The 21423-nt window shown below is 47.8% G+C and overlaps 1 protein-coding gene and 1 long non-coding RNA gene across 3 annotated transcripts in view; one reads left to right on the forward strand and one right to left on the reverse strand.

Annotated features, from left to right (window-relative positions):
• LOC133066475 (uncharacterized) overlaps window positions 1-20880 on the forward strand; it is a 26244-nt gene extending 5364 nt beyond the window's left edge. The window contains exons 1-4 of one of the 2 annotated variants that reach the window (XR_009695148.1): window positions 7846-7936; window positions 16397-16473; window positions 17433-17616; window positions 20730-20880. This is a non-coding gene — a long non-coding RNA (uncharacterized LOC133066475). Of the gene's footprint in view, window positions 1-7845; window positions 7937-16396; window positions 16474-17432; window positions 17617-20729 lie in introns of those variants that run through there. The other variant, XR_009695147.1, reaches the window with a different exon arrangement.
• The window catches only part of BUB1B (BUB1 mitotic checkpoint serine/threonine kinase B), a 51111-nt gene continuing 48605 nt past the window's right edge, over window positions 18918-21423 (reverse strand). The window contains exons 22-23 of the mRNA XM_061157598.1: window positions 20880-20986; window positions 18918-19468 (exon numbers count right to left, since the gene is read on the reverse strand). Coding sequence (XP_061013581.1) covers window positions 19240-19468; window positions 20880-20986 — 336 coding nt within the window. The 3' untranslated portion in view covers window positions 18918-19239. The remainder of the gene's footprint in view (window positions 19469-20879; window positions 20987-21423) is intronic.

Here is a 21423-nt window from a genome sequence, read left to right on the forward strand (position 1 = left end):
TTGCTGACAGGCAGCTCCACCTCCTGTCTGACCAACCTCTCCTCTATAGGAGGCCTGCATGCTTGTTAACTCCTGGCCTTGCATTCATGTCCCTGGGTCTGGTTCCATCCCTCCTCAGGGTCTGAGACCTCCACCTTTCCTGATCCCTGACATACCATCTCCCAGAAAAACGCACTATCGTGGGATATAAAAGCCAGCTTGGGCCTGGTGTCAGGGAGACAAATGACAGATGACAGGCCGCCTGCTCCTGGAATCTGACCTTTGATGGTGGCCACTTAAATTCCTGCCTGGGGTCATGGCATATAACCAGGGGAAAGACCACCTGAGGCAGAGGATCTCCTGTGTGCCTCCTGGTCACAGAGTCAGCTCCAGAATCTCTTTCCTTCCTAGATGCTATCACCATTACCCCGTCCTTTGGCTTCAGACATTAACAGGCTTATGTTTAAAATAGAAAATGCTTCCTGGGACAAGTAGAGCTGAGTCTGTCTATTTACAAATTAGCTGGATCTGTTTATCAGAGAGTGGCTTGGTCCCAGGAGGGGGTCAAGCCTGTTTCCTTGTGGGGAGCTGGCGAAAGAGCACGGGCTGAGCTGGGGCTCCAGGTCAAATGAGAAGTAGGGGCTGGGGAAGGGCAGGGCCCAGCCCTGTTAGGGCAGGAAGCACAGAGGAGCAAGGGAACCGGTCCAGCCTCCTACTGTATCAGGCCGACTGCCTCTCCCAACCATTGTGTTACCTGGCAGCTCTCATCTGGCCCTGCTTGGGGGTGCTTGACCAATGCTCCTAATGGAAAGGCTGGGACCCCCAGGCCAGAAACTGACTCTGCTGCCAGTCAGTTCTGTGATCTCAGGACCCCGCTTTCCTTCTCTGGGTTCTGTTTCACTCTGAAATGATGAGGGCTGCATTACTCTGAAATGAGGGAAGTCTTGGGGCTTCCCTTTGGCTTGATACTCTCCAGCGATCCATCCAGGGCGGCCAGCTCCTGCCTGGGGCAGCCCTTCCCTCCTCCACGCTCCTCCCCACTGACCTGGGATTGTGCTCTACATGCACAGCTGGTCCCTGTCTCCCTGCACCCTCCATGCCTTCTTGCACAACTCCCTAGGGAACCTCATTCGAAGCTGAAAGAAAATGGAGGTTGGAGGCGCCAGGCCAGGACTGAACCAGAGAACTAGTCCTCCCAGTTTTAAGGTTTTAACCCTGCCACAGCAGCAGCACTCAGGGGCGGGGTGGCGGGCAGGCAGTGGGGGCCTTGAGCAAGGTGACCGGTTCCTTGCTATTTGCCCTGCAGTGGGTGAGCAGGCTGGGTTCCTGCTGCATGGGATTCAGAGACCAGAATTGGGAACCAGCAGAACTGAGCTTCCTGGTCAGGCTTCTCTGAGCACGCGGAGCCCCTCCCCGTCCCTAGTCCTGGGCAGCCTGAGTGTGCAGGAGAACACAGCCCTGCCTCCCCCCACCATTAGCCAGAGGCCTGAGGCCCCCCAAGTCTTGGTGAACTTGGGAAAACCAGAGCCAAGCAGAAAGGTGTCAGCATCGCTGACCGAGCACTTCAAGGGTGAAAAGTCACCACAGAGAACCCATGGGTGTACAAAAAGCCGTCATTGTCCCTCTGTAAAGTCTCTGCCCTGCTTGGTGAGTCGTGATGAGGTTTTATAGAAAATGCTGGCCAGCATGAGTGTCCCTTTGTTGGGGTGGGTATGGTGCGATGGAGTTCTAAGGGAACATGTCCCCTGCCCCACCCCCCACCCGCCTGTGCTAACTACCCCCAGGATGTGAAAATCCATCATGTTCAGCTTTCCTTTCCCCTGTCTGTTGAAGGGCTGTAAGCTCCCCAGGGCAAGGGTTCTGTCCTGCTCACTCTTCAGCACTTCCATCCCTCTCCCCATCCAGAGTTTGGCTCCTCGCAGTCAGGCCGTTGCTCCTCACTGCCGGTGATCCAGTGAGCCAGCACAAGGGGCCAGTGGCCATCACCCAGTGCCGCCTGCAGCCCACACCCCGCCCACCCCTCACACCTCTCACCTTAGCCCCCGTGGGCTCTCGGACTGAGCTTGGAAAGGGCGGCTCCCAGGACCAGTGGGCTTGTTAATCCCAGACAGGAGGGCCAGCCCGCCTTGAAGAAGTCAGAGCTCTTCCGGCTTCCGAAGCTTCCATTTTCCATGATCTAGTCCAACCTGTCAGCTAGTTCTTCTTTTAGGGACTGGCTGCAGAGGGCCCATTGTGAGGTTTGCTAGCACGCTTCCTACAGCCTGAGTCTCCTTCCCACTCGGGTGTGGGGGGCATCCAGCAGGAAGGACTCTGCTTCCAGCCACAGGTCAGCTTCCCCCAAGTCCTTCTGGCCTTGTGAACCCAGGACTGAGTGCACAGAGGGCCTCTGGGGCCATTTGCGTGATCAGTGTGGTCTCTCAGGGTCTCTGCCTCCTGCCTGTCCGGCCCTCCCACCCGGCCCAGCCAGCTACCACCCTGCTGGCCTGCTGTTTGTCTGGTGCTCCCCCGCTGCTGCCACTCTGCCCCCAGCCGGACACCAGCTGCTGCTCAGCTCTGCATACGTGGGGCACTGCCAGGTGTGGAGTGGTCTTTTCCCAGGCAGTGGGAATACCCCTCAGCTGGTAATGCCACAGCTAGTAAAGACTCCCTTTGTCCTTGCCCTGGAGCCAGGTGTGGGGATTAAATGAGTGGGAGACACTTGTGTTCATCCTGACTCTGGTCCCATGAGCTCCTCCAGGATAGGATCATTCCTGGTCATTTTGGGGGATTATGAGCAGCGTGGGTTTGCCCTGGTTGGAGGCCGCTGACCTGCCTGCCCCTCTGTCTGTGCCTGGCATGTTCCAGATTGCTCAGCTCACCAAGAATGTCTGTCCTTGGGGGGCTGAAAAGTCCATGCAGACCCTGTCTTCCTCCCTTGTAGCCACTGCAAGGTGCACAGAGCTTTCCACCCAAATCAGGGGCTCCCAGGCCTGCTACTGGGGCCAACTCCTCTTCACAAGGCACCCTGCTCACCAGGGCTCCCAGGTTTGTCACTCCTGAGCTGCAAAGGGGACCCCTTGCTTAGCCCAAAGGCCTTGTTCTTGGCTAGGTGAGCTTCTGTGAGGCTGAGTCCCAGGCCCACCAGGCCTGGGGACCATGCAGTCCAGAGCTCGTCTTCTACTTCAGAAACCTGGTTCCCACAAAAATCACTTAAGTAGAGACCCCAAGCAGGACCCTCTGACCTTGGTGTGTGATATTAGGGAAAAAGCAAACTACACCATGTGAGCCTTGCTTCTTGCGGGGCGGGGCGGGGTGGGGGGCCTAGTGCTTTATAAACGAGCTCAGTGGGCCTGGTGTCCCTGAGCCGACTAGGTCATTAACCCTGCAGGGGGTCTGGGGCCTGCTCTCAGCCCAGCAGTCCCCTGAACTGGGCTGATGCCAAGTTTCAGAGTCAGAATCTGTGCCAAGTCAAGCTCAGCATGAGGGTGTGACTTGGATCCCAGGCCCCAGTGGATGCTCCATAAATATTTGTGGGATGAACACATGAGGGGAGTGTCCCAGAGGTGGTGGGGCCTCCTGCAGGGGCGTCCTGGTGGCAGTGAGCTGCCCAGCAGGAAGGGGAGGTGAAGGCAGGAGTAGCGGAAACAAGCATTTCTCTCTCTGGCTGGGGAGCCACAGGCCAGCTTGGAGAGGGTTGCTTCCAAATCCATCTGGGAAGCGGGGCAGATGGGGTGGGGTATGGGCGTGGGGCTCCTGAGCCCAGAAACCCACAGCTGCCGCTCCTGTCCCAGATGGTGGGCAACCGGAACACCTCGGCACCCCCACCCTGCCCCGGGGACCCGAGCCGCAGGGATCTTACCTGAGCTGTTCTTGGGCAGCTGGGCCCCGAGCTCCCCACTGCAGGCCGCCGCTTGTCTCTAGCTCAGGAAGCGGCACTCCCTTCAGGCAAAAAAAAAAAAAAGAAAAGAAAAAGAAAACCTCAGTGCTTTTCTCACTCAGCTGCTTCTCCCGAAGGCTCCTGGTTGGTGTCGTCCTGCCTCTGTGGGCACACAGCCTCCTCCCTCCCAGCCGCTTACTCACCGGTGTGCCTGCGAGGCTGCCAGCCGTGTGGGGGAGGCGGGGGGCCCACGCCCCTCGGCCTGACACACACCGGAGCGTGCCGCGTGGGGTCGAGGGCCCGAGGGGCTGGCCCTCTGGGTCCTGAGTATGGCGGACCGGAGCCCTGGGCAACATCTTCCCCAGGGATGTTCCCAAACGAGCTCGGTGGGAGACACACGTGGGTGCTGACTGGCACTGCTGGAGAGGGACTGAATTCCTCTAGGAAGCTGAGTGCCCAGGGCTGCCAGAAGAGAGGGCAGCCCAAGCGCTGTCCGGCGCTCTGGGGTGTTGGCTTCCAACCTGGGACCACTCCCTACCCTGGCCCCCTGTGTGTCTCTGTCCTGTGGACTCAGTGGGTCCTGGGCCCATCTGAGCTGGAACTGCGCCTCACCTGCTCAGGCCAGGTGCCTGGCATCCTTTTCAACACCACCCATCTTGGGCAGGCCCAGCATCGGTCAGGGTGAATGGATGCCGGATCCCCCACCCCCAACTCTCACTGGCCCCGCTGTGGTCTGCTCTCACACACTTGCTCCTCTCTCTCTCTCTGTCTCTCTCTCTCTCTCTCACACACACACACACACGTGGGGCCACACCCAGCAGAGCCACCTACCTTCCCCAGGCCAGCCTAAGCCAATCCAGCCTCGATCTCCAAGTGCCACTCTGACCCTAGGAGCCGCTCATTTATAGAAATATCTCGTAGGAGGTGTGTTCAAAGCCGGGCGGGAGGACTCCGGTCGGCTGGACCAGACTCCCCTTCTCTCCCGACACATCCAGAGGACAGGCCGCCTCATCACCTTATCTGCTATTGCACTTTGCCGACTGACGTCTCTCCCCGGGCACCTTGGGCCCCCACAGCATCTTCCATATCCTTATGGGGTGGCGGCAGGCTTGTGGCAGGTCCCATCTTCCGTGGAGCCCCAGGTAGGGAGGGGAGAGCTGGAAGGGGCGGGACCCAGGTGCAGCTCCAAGTTTCCAGATCCCAAAATAATCAGATGCAAAAGGGAAGGAAGAAATCTCCAGGCCAGCGGGTGACTCAGTGCCCGTGGGCTGGCTTAGTCACCTGGATGGCTGCTCCTGGCTCCCAGCACCTCAGGCTGGGAGCGATGCCCTGCCCCCTGCAGCCAGCAGCAGCAGGCTGTCAAAGGCAGTGCGGCCACGGAGTCCCAGCTGGCCCAGGGCTCCTGGCAGGCGGGCTCCGGCTTCCTCCCCGGCCGCCTGTCCCTCCTCCACCGAGCACCCCGGCTCACTTTTGGATTTCTCCATTAAATCCTCAGGCAGCGACCTGCTCGTTTGGGGTGCCGAGCTGCTCCAACGTTGCTTGGCAATTTTGATATCGTCGGGGGTTGCCATGGGGAGGAGGGTGATGTCATTGACACAAAAAAACCCACTGAATTTACAAATCAGCTGGGGCTGGAGCTATTTATAAAAACACGTTTTTTCCTGCCTTCCTTTACTGAGGGGGAGGCGGGGGGAAGTGCTGCCTGTGCTCTCAGAGCGAGCCTCCCCTCCGCAGCCCTGGACCTCCCAGGCTCCCTGCCCCCAGGGCCGCAAGACTTGGCTGCCTGGCCACAGCTGGCTGAGCCCTGCTTTAGGGGTCTCGGTTGGTTTTGCTGTGAAGAGTGAGAAAGCAGCACATAGAGGGTGCTGGGCATCATGGGCATCAGCTTCAGGGCTTGGCAAGGACCCTTTGTTTCCCAGCCCCTAATCTGAAGTATTGGCCTTTGCAGGTGGGTGCTTTCCCCTGGGGCCAGGGAGAGCTCAATCTTGCACAATGCCCTCCGGGTCCCCGAACCCACCCCATCTCCTCACTGGTTCTTTATCTTCTCCCAATGTCCAAGCCCAGTCTTGGGCCCCTGCTCCTCTCTCCCACACTAGCCCATGGTCCTGTTGGAAAACTATCCTATCCATGGTTTTGACCATCAGCCTGGAAATGCTCACTCCAGAGCCCAAGTCACAGCTGCCAAGGTGGGCACCACCCTCACCAGCCAGTTCCCACCCCAGTGCCCACTGCTGCTGCTGGCCAGATGGAAACCCACCATTCCCCTCGATGCTTCCCCGCCCCCGCCCCCTACATCCAAGGCGGCACTAGGCTGCTCATGTTATTTTTGAAAACTCCTTCATGAATTTTCTTCCATAAAGAAACAATGTGGTGTTTGGTTAAAAGCCCAGGTTCTGAGTTTTCCATCCTGAGTTCACATCCCAGCTTTACCGTTCATCAGCTGAGTGACTTTTGGCATGTTATGTAACACCTGGACCTTGATTTCCTCATCTGTAAAATGGGGATGATTTCACCTGCCTACAGGGTTGTGGGAAATATGTGAACAAAGCTCCTGGCACAGGAACTGCTCATCCTGAGAACTCAGAAAACATGAATGTTCTCAGCTTTCTGCTTCATGACTGTGCTGTTTGGGGCTCACTCTTATCCACCCGCCAAACAGCGGCAGGTTAATCTTCGAAACGATGACCCCAGTCTCCTCCAGTGTGAAGCTCTCAGGCTGCACACAGACATTTTGATTGAGCTGTGCAGTAGGGGACCACGTGGCCTGTATAGTCATAAAAACTCAATTAGGGTTTCTAATTACTAGTCATCTTGAGCAGAAAAGGGATTTTTTGGGGCAGCCATCAGGTAAGTAGCTCCCAGCACTGATAAGAAATGTGGAGAATCAAGTCCGGGACAGAAGCCAGGCAGTACAGAGGTCTCTAGGCATCAGACCTGACTCTGCAGATTCCGTGCCTCCCCCACCTGGATGGAAGGTGCTCCCACCACGTGCTCCCCCTGGTGCACCTCTGGTCTGGTAGAGCAGAGGGCAGCCTAGTCACGGGCTCCCATTACCCACATGAGGTGGGAAAGAAGATTAGGGTGCAGGTGCTGAAGGAAAGGGTGCATGCATGAGTTCTCAGTTATTCAGTTGTGTCCGACTGTCTGCGACCCCCTGGACTGTAGTCCACCAGGCTCCTCTGGGATTCTCCAGGCAAGAATACTGAAGTGAGTTGCCATTTCCTCCTCCAGGGAGTCTTCCTGACCCAGGGATCGAACCCACATCTCCTGCAGCTCCTGCATTGGCAGGTGGATTCTTTACCACTGAGCCACCTGGGAAGCCCCAAAGGAAAGGGTGCTGGAGGTCAGAAATTAGTCAAGGGTCACCATGGGTCTTGGCCACTTTTGCTCATTCTTCCAAATTCCTGAGAGTGATAATCAGACGTTGTTGATTCTGTTAGTCTTGTCTTCAGGGACTTTGGGAAGCTGATGCATGCACAGGCTAGAACTCATTCATTTCTCTACGTAATGTTGCATGGATTCTTTTTTTTTTTTTTGACAGGGATTCTTGATTTGGTGAGAATTGCTGCCAACTGAGACCCCTTTCCTCACAGGTTGTAGAAAAGGGGAAATCTGTCAGCCATTGGAAGAAACCCTACAAAGGCTTGGCTGCCTCTTGTAGGGGGCAGCCAGGCAGATGCCTGCATTCTTGGGCCACTGCCTGGGTACTCTGCACCCTTTGTTACCCCAGCGGGTCACCTCTGCTGATCCCAGCAGGCTGAGCTCTTGGGGGCAGGAACCCCAGCATGGTGCCCGGCACACAGGAGATGCTGATGCATACTCGGTTGAGTGAACGAAAGCGTGAGGAGGTTCTGTGCTCTGGCCCCCCGTATACTTGGAACACAGTGAGTCATGGAGTTGCCCGGGACTCTAAAATCATCAGCCCTGCCCTACCTTCCGCAGGTGAGGAAACTGCAGCCCCCAGAGATGAAGTGACTCAGCAAAGCCACACAGGAAATTAGAGGCAGAGTCAGGACTGGAACTCAGCCTTCCTCCTCACAGGCCGGTGATGCTCCTTTTGCTGCCCACGCAGGCCCGTTCTGCTGAAGCCCCAAGAGTGAGGTATCTGCCGTTTAGTCCAAGGCAGCAGCGGGGCTGTCACTGTGCGTTTTTCTGCCTTTTACTCTTGGCTCCCAGGGAGTGGCAGTGTGTGAATCGGCCTAGATGGTATCCTTACAACTAATTATTACAGTCTTCCACTGTTCTCCATTTTACTGTTGAAAATGGTGATATTCTTAAAGCCTGAAAAGTAACTTGTCTGGTCGGCACCATTTTGGTGAGTCAGGTTCCACTGGATTGAAAGTTTACACTGAAATATCCCACCGAATGGCTTTAAACAGATCATCTGGGGATTGGTTTGGAAAGGCCCTGTAATAGCGAAGTCCTCACATTTTCTTCGATGAATGCTTCCCAGGCTTTCCTTAAGAATAACAAGTTTCAGAAACAAAGTCTAGGGTTCTAACGTGTGGGAAAAAATGCCCTTTTACTGCCAGCTTTTTCTAGATCTTTAGCTTCTTTCCTACACTTCCCACCTCCTTTGTGCTGTGTGTATAGAGGGTTGCTTCACGTAGGCCTTTCTGACGGCTGTGCGGGCCTGTCTCCACCTGCCTACACTCGTCAGTACCTCTTGCCAAAGGGCCAGGAAGCGAGGAACAAATCTGCCTGCCTTCACCCCCACTGCTGTCCCAAGCCAGGGCAGGTTCCGGAAAGAAAGGGCTGGGACTAACGAGCCGGTGTTGTCATTGGAGGTCCGTATCCTCCATTCCAGGGCTGGTGTTACCTCAGAGGTGGCCCTCAGCCTGCAGCCTCCGCGTCAGAGGTAGAGGCCCCACCTTTAAGAGATTTTCCCAAATGGCTTCCCACAGGGCGGGTGGGGTTCCCATAGCAGATGCCTCCAGAGCTCCCACCCACCCTCCAAGGTGCTGGTAGGTAGAAGGGCAAGCAGAGTCCTGGGGGGCCTGACTGGAAAGGAGCTTAAAAGGCCTTGTCATATAAGGGGGCCCTTCTGTGCCTCTCCCCCAGCCCTGCCCCGTTTCCCCACTGTGGGGGTGGAGTGGGGCGAGGAGCCCAGGGTAACGGGCACGCCCTGGTGGTGGAGCAAGGTGTGTGGAGAATGCCTGGCCGGGGGCTGTAAGCGTGACTGGTGGGACTCTCCACCATGCTCCTGGAGTAGGAGTGTCTGCTGGGCTGCTGTTAGGGACTTTCTCTAGGAATGCTTCTTCAACAAAAGCAAATTGGAACAACTCAATTTGACGCCAATAGGAATTACTATCACTGCTGGCCAACGGCCTTGCTGCATGGCCACTGCCCTTCTGGCCTTGATAGAGGGCTCCGCAGTGGCCCTCTGACTAGAAGTAGAGAGGGGATGACAAGGCCTTCCAGAAGCCCAGTTTGGGCTGCAGAACCCATCCTGGACACCGATGGGCAGGGCAGGTGGGGAGGAGGCTGGGGGGCCATGGCGCAGACTGAGGGAGACAGGTATTCATTCCCTGAGAAGCTGGTGTAACAGCTCTCAAGCTAGGAGCCTGGTGGCCACAGTCCGTGGGGTTGCAAAGAGTCAGACAGGACAGAGTGACTGAGCACACATGCCTCTACCACCGCCCCGCCCCTTCCAGCCCCTCTGCTCCTGGGAAAAGCAAGTGGGGAAAGCAAGAAGAAAGGGTGACAGGATCGTGGCCAGTCGGGAGACAGACCCAGAGCAGACTGCAGTGTTAGCACACGGCCTGGGAAGGCAGAAGGCAGACATCACTTTGTATGGCCTTCCCTTCTGGCCCCGCCTGTCACAGTGCTACTGGGGACACAAGGGAGGATTTGGAGTGAGTCTGGCAAGGGTGCCTGCTCTTGACCTCCAGGAGAGGTTTCCTCTCAGGAGAAATGGGATTTTTCAAGTAGGTGAATAGGGAATGGAATTTCTTTTTCTAGAATCAAGTTTGTGAAAATTCCTGGTCTTGTGAGATGGAGGTGGCCACAGAAGAGAACATGTTAATCAAGTATATACCATGTTCCAGGATAGGAAGGCTTGGCTCTCCCTGCTTGTTAGATCACTGAATCCTTAAAACACCAAGGGGTAGGTATTATTATCCCAATTCATATAGATGAGCAGTCTGCAGCTCAGAGTGTTTCAATAACTTTCCCTGAATCAGCTAGGAGGTGGCAGAGCCAGGATCGGCGTGCAAGCCCTGGCTCCTGCTGTAACGCCCTGTGCCAAGGCAGGAAGCTTTGGCGTGACTGTTTCCGGGGGACACTGCACCCTTCGGCTGAAGGGAACCACTCAGTCAAGGTCTGGCCACAACCTGCTCTGACTGGGCTGAGTGCTGCCTTTGGCTGACTTTCATTGCTATGTAACAAGGACACAGACTTTAACTTAGAATTCAGGAGGGGGTCTGCCCCCAGTTCCCAGTTCAGTGGCTAGCAGTAGGTCCAGCAGGTTCAGTTGCTGGCATTTCCCAGAGATGAGACTTCCTGGGAGCAGCCTTAATAGGAGGGGCTGGACCCCTTCTGTCAGAGAAGGGAAAAGGAGGGACTAGAGGAAACTTCACTTGAGACACAGCTGAAAAGAAAAGCCTTCTGTGGGTGACGTGGGCGCCCCTTCTCCACTCTGGCACATACAGCCTTAGAGGTGAGCAAGGCTGGTCTCCAGAGGCTTTAGGGGATTAACCCTGAGGTGTTAATGGTAACGTGGGGGCTGGCTCAGAAACTGGTCAGAGCAAAGTTGCAAACTGCAGAGTCCCAAGTGCACAGGCCCCTGCCATCCCAGGCCCATTGCCCCAGGAGAGCCTTCCAGACACACCTGAGCTTCTGCTCAATGAGCAAGGGCGAGTGATAAGCCTGGCAGCACAGGAGAAAGCGCAGCAGCAGCAGCACATACATGGAGGGCTCCCACTGCATCAGTGACTGGCCAAAAAACCCATTTTCTTGAGCAGACATTAGAGACTATGCACAGCGCTAAGCCCTTGCCACACATTAACTCATTAAATCCTCCCAACAATCCGATTAACGAGTCCATTCAATAAATAGCTATTGAATACTTACTAGGTGCTAAGCTGTGCGCTAGGCGCTAGGGATAACTTTGTGGACAAGTCCCTGTCCTCATGAAATTTATAATCTAGGTGGGAACTATTAACTATCTCATTTTAGAGGTGATGAATCTAAGGCCTCCTGAAGTTCTTGCTCAGGTCACTAAGTGACAGGGCAGGGGTTTGAACCCAGGCAACGTTTCAGAGTCCAGGGTGGTGTTTTCCTACCAAATTCTGCCTTTTTTTCCTTCCCAACACCACCCATGTGCAAGACACTACCAGTAGCCTCTCTAAATCTGTCTCATATCCCCTTTCTGACTTGCTGGAAGAAGCCCAGCTTATTTGCATGTATCCTTTTCCCCTTCCTGTGTGCTCAGGGAAGGGCTCCTCCCTGGCACCAGCCCTGGGGGTAATCTCAATTAGTTTGAACCAATCTTGGTAATTCCCTTCTTTTTGCCAGGGACTGGTTTAGACCCTAGGCATGTGACAATCCAGACAGGAGTGCAAGTTTGCCTAAGAGTTTTGGGGAAGAATTTCCTTGCACTGCTCCAAGCTGTTTGGCTTGCTGCGGGAGCCAACTGGGTTCCAGAGGGGGACCAGCCTGAGGACAAAAGCCAGCATGCTGAGAATGGGGAAATCGGGAGAAGCATGGGTCTTCTGTGAATTGCTGGGCTTCAGACTGTTATGTGAGATGACAGATATTCTTACCCCTTATGCTAGTTCAGATTTTCTGATTTTCGCAGCTGAAAACTACCTGATACAGACAAGCTCCAATCCCTGCCATGCCCTGATGAACCCCCAGGACACTGTAACCCATGCTGGCCCTCACTTCTTCAAAGTGTCCTAACACATCTGCTCAACTCCTTAGCTCTTGGTCAAGCCTTACCTTGAGATGTTATAGAGAGTCCCCTCTATATTCTCTTAGCCTTTAACCTATAATATCCTGTCCCACTAACTAAAATATAAACTCTCTGAAGGGAGAGAGCATGCCTCATATTTCTTTATATCCTTCATGGTGCCTGACATTAAAAGTGGATCCCCAGTAGAGTTTATATTTATTGGCTAATCATTTTTGCCACATCTCAAGAGATTATTTGCTGTCCTGAAGGGGGTAAATGAACATGTTCCAACAGAGTAGAACAGGATTCAGCAGGTTGCAGCTAGAAGCCTGAGTGAATAGGAATGTCAGGTATCTCCACTGTACTGTAGATTCCACGATGGGTTACACTGGCTCTGGCTGCCTCCTGTACCCAGCTCTGGGCTGACTGCTGGGCAGACAGAGATGAATCCACTACTTGCCAGGAACCATGGAACTTTCAAGTTTAGCAACCATATTGTGTTAATTCTCACAACCGCCCTTAGCACTAGTTTATAGATGGCAGATTGACCCGCCCTGATCAAGCAGCCAGTGTGGAGCAGACCTGGTGTTGCAGCCCAGGTTTTCCAGTTCATGAATCAAACTCATAGGACTTCTTGCATTCTATGTTTCCTTCTTCCTATCAAGCAAGTGGTCACTTTTCATCCATTGGCTCAGGGGAGGGATGCAGCAGAAGGTGATATAGAAATGGTTCTGAAAGCCTAAGCTTAGCAGCAAGAGTCTCAGGAAGACACTAAATATCTTGGCCTTAAATGGGGTGAGTAAGCCCTGTGCCTAAGCCAGAAGGGGTTTCCCCTGGTGAAGGAGAGAAGAGAGGGCAGAAGAGTGAGATACATCTACAGATGGCGAGAGGAGAGGGAATCTGCATCCTGCTTCCCACCAGTGCGGGCAGCAAGACCCTATCTGATATGTATCATCAGGGCAAACAGGACCCGAGGCAACATTTAAGATTCCTGTGCTCTGAACATGGCCAAGGAGCAGCAGAGAGCTGCAAGCCAGGACTGAAACAGCCTTGTGGGGTGAAGATGGGACTAGATGGACCTTCCTGATAGCTTAGAACTTGGCTGATCTTGAGATTGTTTAAGTACAACTATTTGGTTTCCTGAATGTCACTCCCAATAGAAATAACTATTTCCCCTTTAGAATACAGAACATCATGTTTCTTTCAACTGCCTTTATTATATTACAGATTTAGCTGTACTCTGTGCAGTAAATTATAGTAAGGCCCTAATCTAGCTGAGGTTCCAATTTACTCGAGAAGTTTTCAGAGGACTTTAGACCACGTTAGAACTAAACCAATACAAACATCTATAAGCATCTGTACTAAAAGCTTCATTTAGTTCTAAATACTCTATAAAGTAACCTATCTTCACCTTAGAGGACAACACCAGCTTCAGAGAGGATAAGTAACTTGTTCATTGCCACACAGCCAGGATTTAAACCCAGGCATTCTGGCCATAGAGGCAGCATCTTTAACCGCCAAGCTAGTGGCACCATAGGCAGGGGGCCACCTCAATACTAAGGAGATTCTGGTAGGTCTTAGGCCTGTGAAGCTGACACGCTATAATGTGAGCACCACATATAAGTTGTAACTCTACTATAAAAAGACACATGTACATGCACCTATCCAAGGCAACTAATGGTATAATACAGCCAGGAGCTATGGGGCCACCCCAGTGGCCTATACCACTTGTCGACATGCTAGGTAGGGTACTAGATGTGCCTGCTTGGGTGAGTTCTGAGTGAGTGGCTTCCTTATCTGTTCAGTGACAGTGTAGGTGATCTGGACAGTCTCTCCTAGCAATGCCAGCTAACTTCTGTCTGCTCTGCCTAGCTCATATTTCTGCCTGCCTGATTCCTTCAATTCGCTGGGACTCCTTGACTTGCTGCACCACACTCACTCACCTTCAGCTGTCTCATTTCCTGGAATGAGCCAGTCTCATTGAAGCTTCATGTGTCATCCTTTTCAGTATTTTTATCACTTCATTCTAGAGTTACCAGATTTTTTCCAATTCTGTTTTAAAAATGCAAAGGCAAATGTATATTCATCTTTTTGTTCACAGATTTTAATGGGTATTTGTTTTTATGAAATGCCATCCTCACTTTGCTAATTATAGGACTGGAGCAATTAAATGTATCAGAGGACCAGGCCGGTAAGATTAAAGAAACATACCCAAAGGGACACACTAGAAATGAAAGTGAGGCAATTCCAGACACATCTGCAGCCTAGGAGAGATTTTTCCTCCTCACCAAGACTCTGATGTAACTAGCTTTTGAACTTGTGGCCACATTTTTCACATTTTAATTCACTATTTTTTTTTAAACTCACTACATATTTAATTCACTCCTAACTTCTAGGACTATATAAAGTTAATAGACAGTCCTTTGTTCACAAGGGGTTTGAGAACTAGCAGTGTGATTGGGCAACCACTACTTCCCATGGAGAAGTCAAATTTGAATTAGGGGACAACACTGCTCGGCAGCTGAGACTTTGCTGTAGGAACCTCTAAAGAGCAAGACTGTTGGAAGTAGTATGCTTTGATGGAAAAAAGTATGCTTACAGACATTTAGCCTGAGTTTATTAATTTGTTCTTTTCTTAATCATACTATGTCAGTTTGTGGAAACTCAATGAGCTTTTATATAAAACCTGTAAAATGCTTTTTGTTTTGAAAAAAGTCAAATTTTGTCATTCAAACCCCAGTTCAGACATAGGAAGTTGTAATCGTAGGAAGATGATAATTTTAGAAAGAGTATTTTGAATAGAAACATTATAAAATATTTGAACATGTATGGATTTTTAACATACCAAAGATGGAAGTTTAGATATATTATCTTCAATAATGTAAAATTGTTTTTACTCTCTCATTTTAATTCTAAATTAACCTTGTTTTTATATTTGGATGATAAAGTCTCCTAAATTTCCTGCTTGAAAAACAGAAACCCAATATTTATTAGGGCTTTTGTTTTTTAATGTGGAGAAGGGAAAAGATGACAAAACCACAGCCCATAATTTTTTAGCCTAGATTATCCCATAGACATAAAAGAAGTGATCAGAATGTTCAAAGTGCTCAGAAATGCACAATTGAAAAGTAAAAGCCTTTTTTCATTCATTCCTCTCGCTGCCCCTCTCCTCAAAGACAACCACTTTTTCCCCTTCAGTTTTTTTTTTTAAAACATAAGCTGAAATGTGTGGAATTCTACTTTCAAAGTCTAACTCAGGTTCTGCCATCTCTACAGGCTCATGCCAAATTGGAAGACTTGGGCTTCAGCACCAATGCCCAAGCGCGACCGCCATCTACAGAAATGGTCTGATTTTACCTCTGCATTCGTTTCAGGCTCCTCTTCTCCCAGGGTTGGTTGCACTGATTACCTCTGTGGGACTCATGAGACTTGGAGGCAGGAAGGACAACTATTACAAACAGTGCTTGATCTTTGAGCATCTGTGCCAATGCTTCTTTAAGATAAAATCTTAGGAAAAATTTCTCAGATTTAAATTAAATAAATATTGCCAAATCACCTCCTAGTAGTGTACCAATCTGCACTCCCACTAATAACATCTGACTGTTTATTTCCACTCACCCTCACAAATACAATGTTCAACCATTTACTATGTGAATGATGAAAATTTCACATTTATTTTGCATTTTATTTAATTAGGAATGAGAGTGAACAACTCACATGTTGGCCACTGAAATGTTTTTAGTGAATTGTTCATACCCCCTTTGTCTATCTCTACTGGTTTTCATTGTTTAAAGAGTTCTTTGTACGTTAGGTATAAAATAGTGCTTTGACTGTGCTCTAGGCACTGGGGTTAAAACAAAGTAAATCCCTGCCCTTAAGGAGGTTAAATTCTAGTAGTGGGATACAGGGGGAAAGGATAAAATATATTTCTATATATGCTATGGAAAAAATAGATGATAGGTGCTATGGAAAAAATAAACCGGGGTAAAGAACTATAGAGAGTAACAGCAGTGTGTATAAGGGTAGGCATGGTATTTTGTACAGAACAGCCAGGAAAGGCCTCTGATAAGGTGGCGATCTGAGAAGACATCTGAAGAGGAGAGGAGTAACGCATGTGAAGTTATGGGAAAGAATATTCCAGGCAGAAGAAATGGAAAGTTAAAAGTTCATAAAAAAGGAAACTAGTTGGCATGTTTCAGGAAGAGAAAGGAGGTGGGCATGCTACAGTGGAGTGAGGAAGGAAAAGGAGTCAGGGAAGAGGCGAGGGAATAGCCACGTTAGACCTGGTAGGGTCTTGCGGGCTGTGAGAAGTCTTCCCATTTTGAGCTATGTGAGACTGGAAGCCACTGGAGGGTTCTGCTTTGACTGGAGGTGGGTGGGGGAAGCAGGGAGACTAGTTGTAAGACCTTGAGATAATGCAAATGAAAAATGATGCAAACATGTGGCAAGTGATTATTCCTAGTTTGAGCTTAGAGTTTTTTTTTTGGTGGGGGTGAGGGGAGATAGGTGACTATGTTAGATTTTGTTTTTTTATCTATTATAGTGATAAATAGCAATCTTCTTGGTTTATTCTTGGTTTTATGTCACAAACAAAAACTTACAAAGTCATCTAGTATATTTTCAGCTTTTTACGTTAATGTTTTTGATCTATTTTTTTTTTTTTTTAGGTAGTTGTGAAACAGGAGAGACTACTGCATATAGCAGTGCAATTTATTCATTGCACAAGGGTTACCAGGTTGAGAGGGTAAGTGGGGACTGAAATCCAGTCAAGCTATGGTGCATAGGAAGGCACTGAATCCACTAGGAGGAGCCTTTTTCTAATGTGCACAAGGGTGCTGTGAGTTAGGGGTTCCCAGGTGACTCAGTGGTAAAGAATCCACCTGGCCAAGGAGATCTGGGTTTGATCCTGGCTGGGGTCAGGAAGATTTCCGGGAGGAGGAGATGGCAACCCACTCTGGTATTCTTATTTGGGAAATGCCAGGGACAGAGAAGCCTGGCGGGCTACAGTCTGTGGGGTCGCAAAGAGTAGGACACAGCTGAGCTTGCATGCATGCTGTATGAACTAGCGCTGGTACTGGTTCATCCTCTAATTAAGTTGAAACTCTAATCCATGCTTCAATACCAGTTATCTGAACTGCCACCTTTATCCTATTAAATATTTGTAGCTTCTTATGTCTTTGGTGGAACCAAGAACCTCATTAAAATTGAAGTTTGCCATACTTTTTTTTTTTAATGCCTTTTCCTCACTAGGAAAGTCTTAATTTTAGGAGCCAGATTGGAAGCAAACTTGGTGTAAGAGTTGGTGAGACTGGAGGAAGAATTCCTCTTTTTCCAAAGCAATAGAAAAGAAGCATTTCTTCGCTGTCTTTGCTTAAAGATTTTAGCCTAAATACAGACTCATTTCAAAGAGCTTTCTGCTAACCCTCTGAAAGGCTTTCTTATCTATCTTGAGATAACAGCCCAACTAACAGCCTGAAGTCCTAACGCTATAGGAGCTCTTTTTATTTCCAGATTCAGGTTTGGCAGCAGAGCACTGAGACTTGGGTGGAAGCTTTGTTGTAGAGCTGTCCCAGGGGGTGAGGACTCGAACAGTGGTAGAAGATTAGTGGATGCACACTTTGTGAATGGTGAGGCACTATATTTCCATGGTTTCTTTTCAAACAAAAGTGAAAATCCTCTTTTCAACTGTGTTCTTTTCCTCAGGTCCATCGTTATACTATCACTGCCTTAATGAGACAAGAAGTAACCATTTGAAGGAAGCCAAAGAGAGGCTTCTTTCTCCTAAGACAAACAACATAAACTATAAGGATGAGGCAAACGTGCCCACTTTATAGTTTTATGCTCAGGCTAAGAGAAAATGAAGACATCATAGGTCCTAACTGATCAGGTACTATTTTCTTCCCTCTACAAAGAAAGGATTGGAAGGGATGGGGAATGCAAAACATTGGAAGGGAGGCGGCAAAACAGTTGCAAGTTCCCTAAAAAATTAACTTCCTTAGATTTTCCTCCCTCTCCTCAGAGCAGACTTTCAGAAATAAAGCTTTATCCATAAAGCAGTGGTTTGTCAGTCATGCTGTCAAGGCTGCTGAAAAATTCACTAGATGGAAGCTAAGCCTATGTTAAGAAAGAATCTAAATTTACCATCCAGCCTCAGAGTAATGACTTTACATGTCAAAGCGGTGGATTGAGAAATGAGAGAACAGCAGAGGGATAGATGGGTTCAGTTACATAAAAGATACAGTATATAATTTTATATCTTTAGTTGTACAAGAAACAAACATGAAAACGTATCAAAAGTCATATTTTGGTTAAGAGCAAAAATATCTAAGTTGATTATCCTTCAGATGCAAGTCATGCTTCAGTGCTTCAAGTATATATGCTTAACTATTTTTATTTAAGATATACTTAGAATCTTCTGCTTTCCAGCAATTTTAGAGCAGTAACAGTGACAACTAGAGTAAAAAAAAAAAACAATCAGGCGCCAACATAAGAGGAACATTTGATAATTTTGATATTTAGATATGAAATAGTTAGTTTTCACTGTCCTTTTCTACTGATTTTCTTCCCTATCTCCAAACCTGATGTAATTCAAGCTTCTGTTTAGTGGTCTAATGCTTCATCTAGACCTATGTACTCCCAAATGATTCCATGTGTCAAAGTCATCTTTTTATTCTAACATTCTGCCTCTTCAAATTTTTCAAATGAAAAACCTTCTTCTAATCCTTCATTAACCTTACCCCTAACAAGTCATTTTGCATGTAGCAGAATGATGATCATTCCACTTCTGAAAGGTTGCTAAAGTCCATTCAAAACCCTTTTTCCCCTAACTCACACAGCCCTTATCAAGAGGCCCAGCAGCAGCACCACTAGATTATATAAGTAGACCAAGGGGCGTGGTGGATAAAAAAATGAAAACATTAAGACATAATAAAAACAACTTTACCACTTGAAACTTAAGAAAATTTGGCCTTGTATAAACCATTTTATCTACTTTTCAATCTAGACCATTTAGTGGAAAGTCAGGAACACCTACAGGAATGGTTGGCTATTCTGTATTGTTATGATCCTATAATAATAGTTGTAAGTCTAGAATACACAAATTTCCATGGTAAAGTAGCTCCTGTCTGCATAATCAGGCTATTTATTATCTTAGTTGGAAAAAAGTAGATGAGATGTTAGAAGCACAAATTTAACAAATACTATTTTATTATTTACAAAATACATAGTGATCATAAGGATACATGTAACAAATTACAAATGGGAAAAGTACAGGGAAAAGTTGAGGCGAATGTGTTAAATGACAGCAAGGTACCCATTAATATTGAATCCATTTAGAATAAAACTGTTCTTTGTTCAACTTAGTCAAGGCCAAGAGTAGGTACATTGTTGAGCAGAAAATGCCAGTTACCTAGAAATATACTTCTACCAAAAAGTAGAAAAGTATTAGTAGTGTACCTAAATTAAATCGCAGCATATACAGATCCAGTGTTCCACAGTACAACCATTGGTTTTAGGCAGGAATCTGTGAGCTTGACTGCCTATCTTGCTGGAAGAGGAAAGCCCCAGGACTGATTAACTTCCCCACTTTCCAAAAAGCTTTGTTCAGGTGACTTTGGAATGTGGTGTCAAACACCCCATTCATTTCTGCTGCAAGTTCCCCCAGAACAGACACTGTGGACTCATCACTGGCATTCAGAATCCGCAAAAAGAATTTATTCCACAATTCACCATCTTTTAGCCTAAAAATATATAAAACCATTTTCATCAGGATTAGGCATATAGGAGTCTGAATTCTTTCTGTGTTTAACTCAATGGTACATTTATGCACCAACATGGTTTAAGGTAATACCTAACTCTAGGGTTAGAGATCACTCTAGTGCCCTTTGAAAGTGCAAGGTGAAACTACAAAAAAAAAAAAAAAAAGACTACCACAGTGGGAAATATTATAATACAATGAACATACATAAAGGGAAAGAAAATCTTTCATTTGAATCTATAAATTTCCTCCATGTACTGAGATGCAGCACTTCTCTTCTACAACTAGAAGAAAAACAAAATTTGTCTCCTCTCCTCTAACTTTCTTAACATCTAGGTCATTAGAAAGATGACAGCTTCCTCTCTCCCCTTGCCCAGTAGTTTATTATCTTTACAACCTTCTCAGAATCTTAAGCTTGACTGCAGTAGCTACTGCTTAAGTCTATAATGTTTTTATTTAAAATTAAAAAAAAAAAAAAATCAGATAAGCTTCTATTATTGTATAAGGCAAGGTTGTTAGAAAATCCCATCTGCCCCTACCTGCTTCCCCTTGTGTAAGACTCATCTTAGGACCATAACCAACTGGAGATACCTAACTCTTCTACATTATGCCTTAATTATATTTCAAACCTATTTTTAAAGTAAATGTTAGAGACAAATAAGACTGGCCAAATTCTGAGTAAAGAAAAATTGCTGGGAGGGGAAAATGGAAGTAAAGTGGTGTTAAAGTATCAATACTGATTTTTCTTTTAACTAAAGAATCTATTAGTAGGTGATAGATTGTTATACTTATTCTGGGAAGTTAACAGCTATGATAAGGTAAGATGGAACATGGGATATTTAGTAAGTATTACGAGCAGGCTTGAGGGAATACTAAGGTTCTGAGACCAAGCAACTCTTATTAAGAGAGCATTTACTTCCTCACCAAGAAGATTCAATTCTCTGCTTTGGTTTTATCCATTCATTAAATAAATAATAGCCTAAAATTAGTATGTAATTTAGAAATTTAACTCTCTTCAAGAGATGCTTATTACCTTTTCATAAAAGCAATTAAACAGGGGTATAAGACTAACACCAATTGGCTAGAAAATTATTCTCACAAAATGTTTCTATAAGACTTCTAAACTGAGAGACTTCCATACTCTAGTCAACCTATATGTCATATTTATATATCTAGGTTCAAAATAATGTCCTGAAGCTGAATCATTTGATTCCCTTATTAATAATTCCTTTGTCCTGCACAAGGTACTCCACTGAAGAGCTAATGAAAACTGGTTAAAATGAATGAAAGCATGGCATTTGGATTAAGAAACAAGCTGTCAAGGCAGAGAGAGCACCGGAGACAAAGAGAAGATCATTTGGACAGGCAAAGACCCTGAAATCACCAGTACTTACTCAGAAATATTTTGGCTAAGTTTCCAGAGGGACCCATCCCAGAAGACCTGTAGGTGCTCCTTGAACAATAATAAATGTGCTAAATCTGCTATACCAAACAGATCTACCTGAAATCACAAAAAGCACTATCAGCTAAAATCATTCTCTGCTACTATGATGCCAACTTATTTATATAGGACGTTGACAGGCATTATAGTGCTTAGCTAAGTTTATTTTATGACATACATTTTAGTAGACAGTTCCTTATCCTTACAGTAAAGGGAGAAACTCCCCAAAGAAGTGAGCAGCAGAGCCAACTCTAGGAATTATCCTTAAGAACAAAAGATGACAAAAATACCTGGACTGTCAAATTGAAATTTGTATACCTACTAAATATGCATGGACTCCAGCTGTGATCTAAATGTGCTGCACATGACTAGTTCACGGTTATGCTATATATTGAATCAGCAAATGCCATATATCCAGAGCTGAGTCAGATGGGACTTTTGCATATAATGCCACCACATAAAACACTTTACATTTGTCCTAATGTTCTTTTTATATA

The sequence above is a fragment of the Dama dama genome, chromosome 12 (genome assembly GCF_033118175.1).
Source record: "Dama dama isolate Ldn47 chromosome 12, ASM3311817v1, whole genome shotgun sequence".
NCBI classification, from domain to species: Eukaryota; Metazoa; Chordata; class Mammalia; order Artiodactyla; family Cervidae; genus Dama; species Dama dama.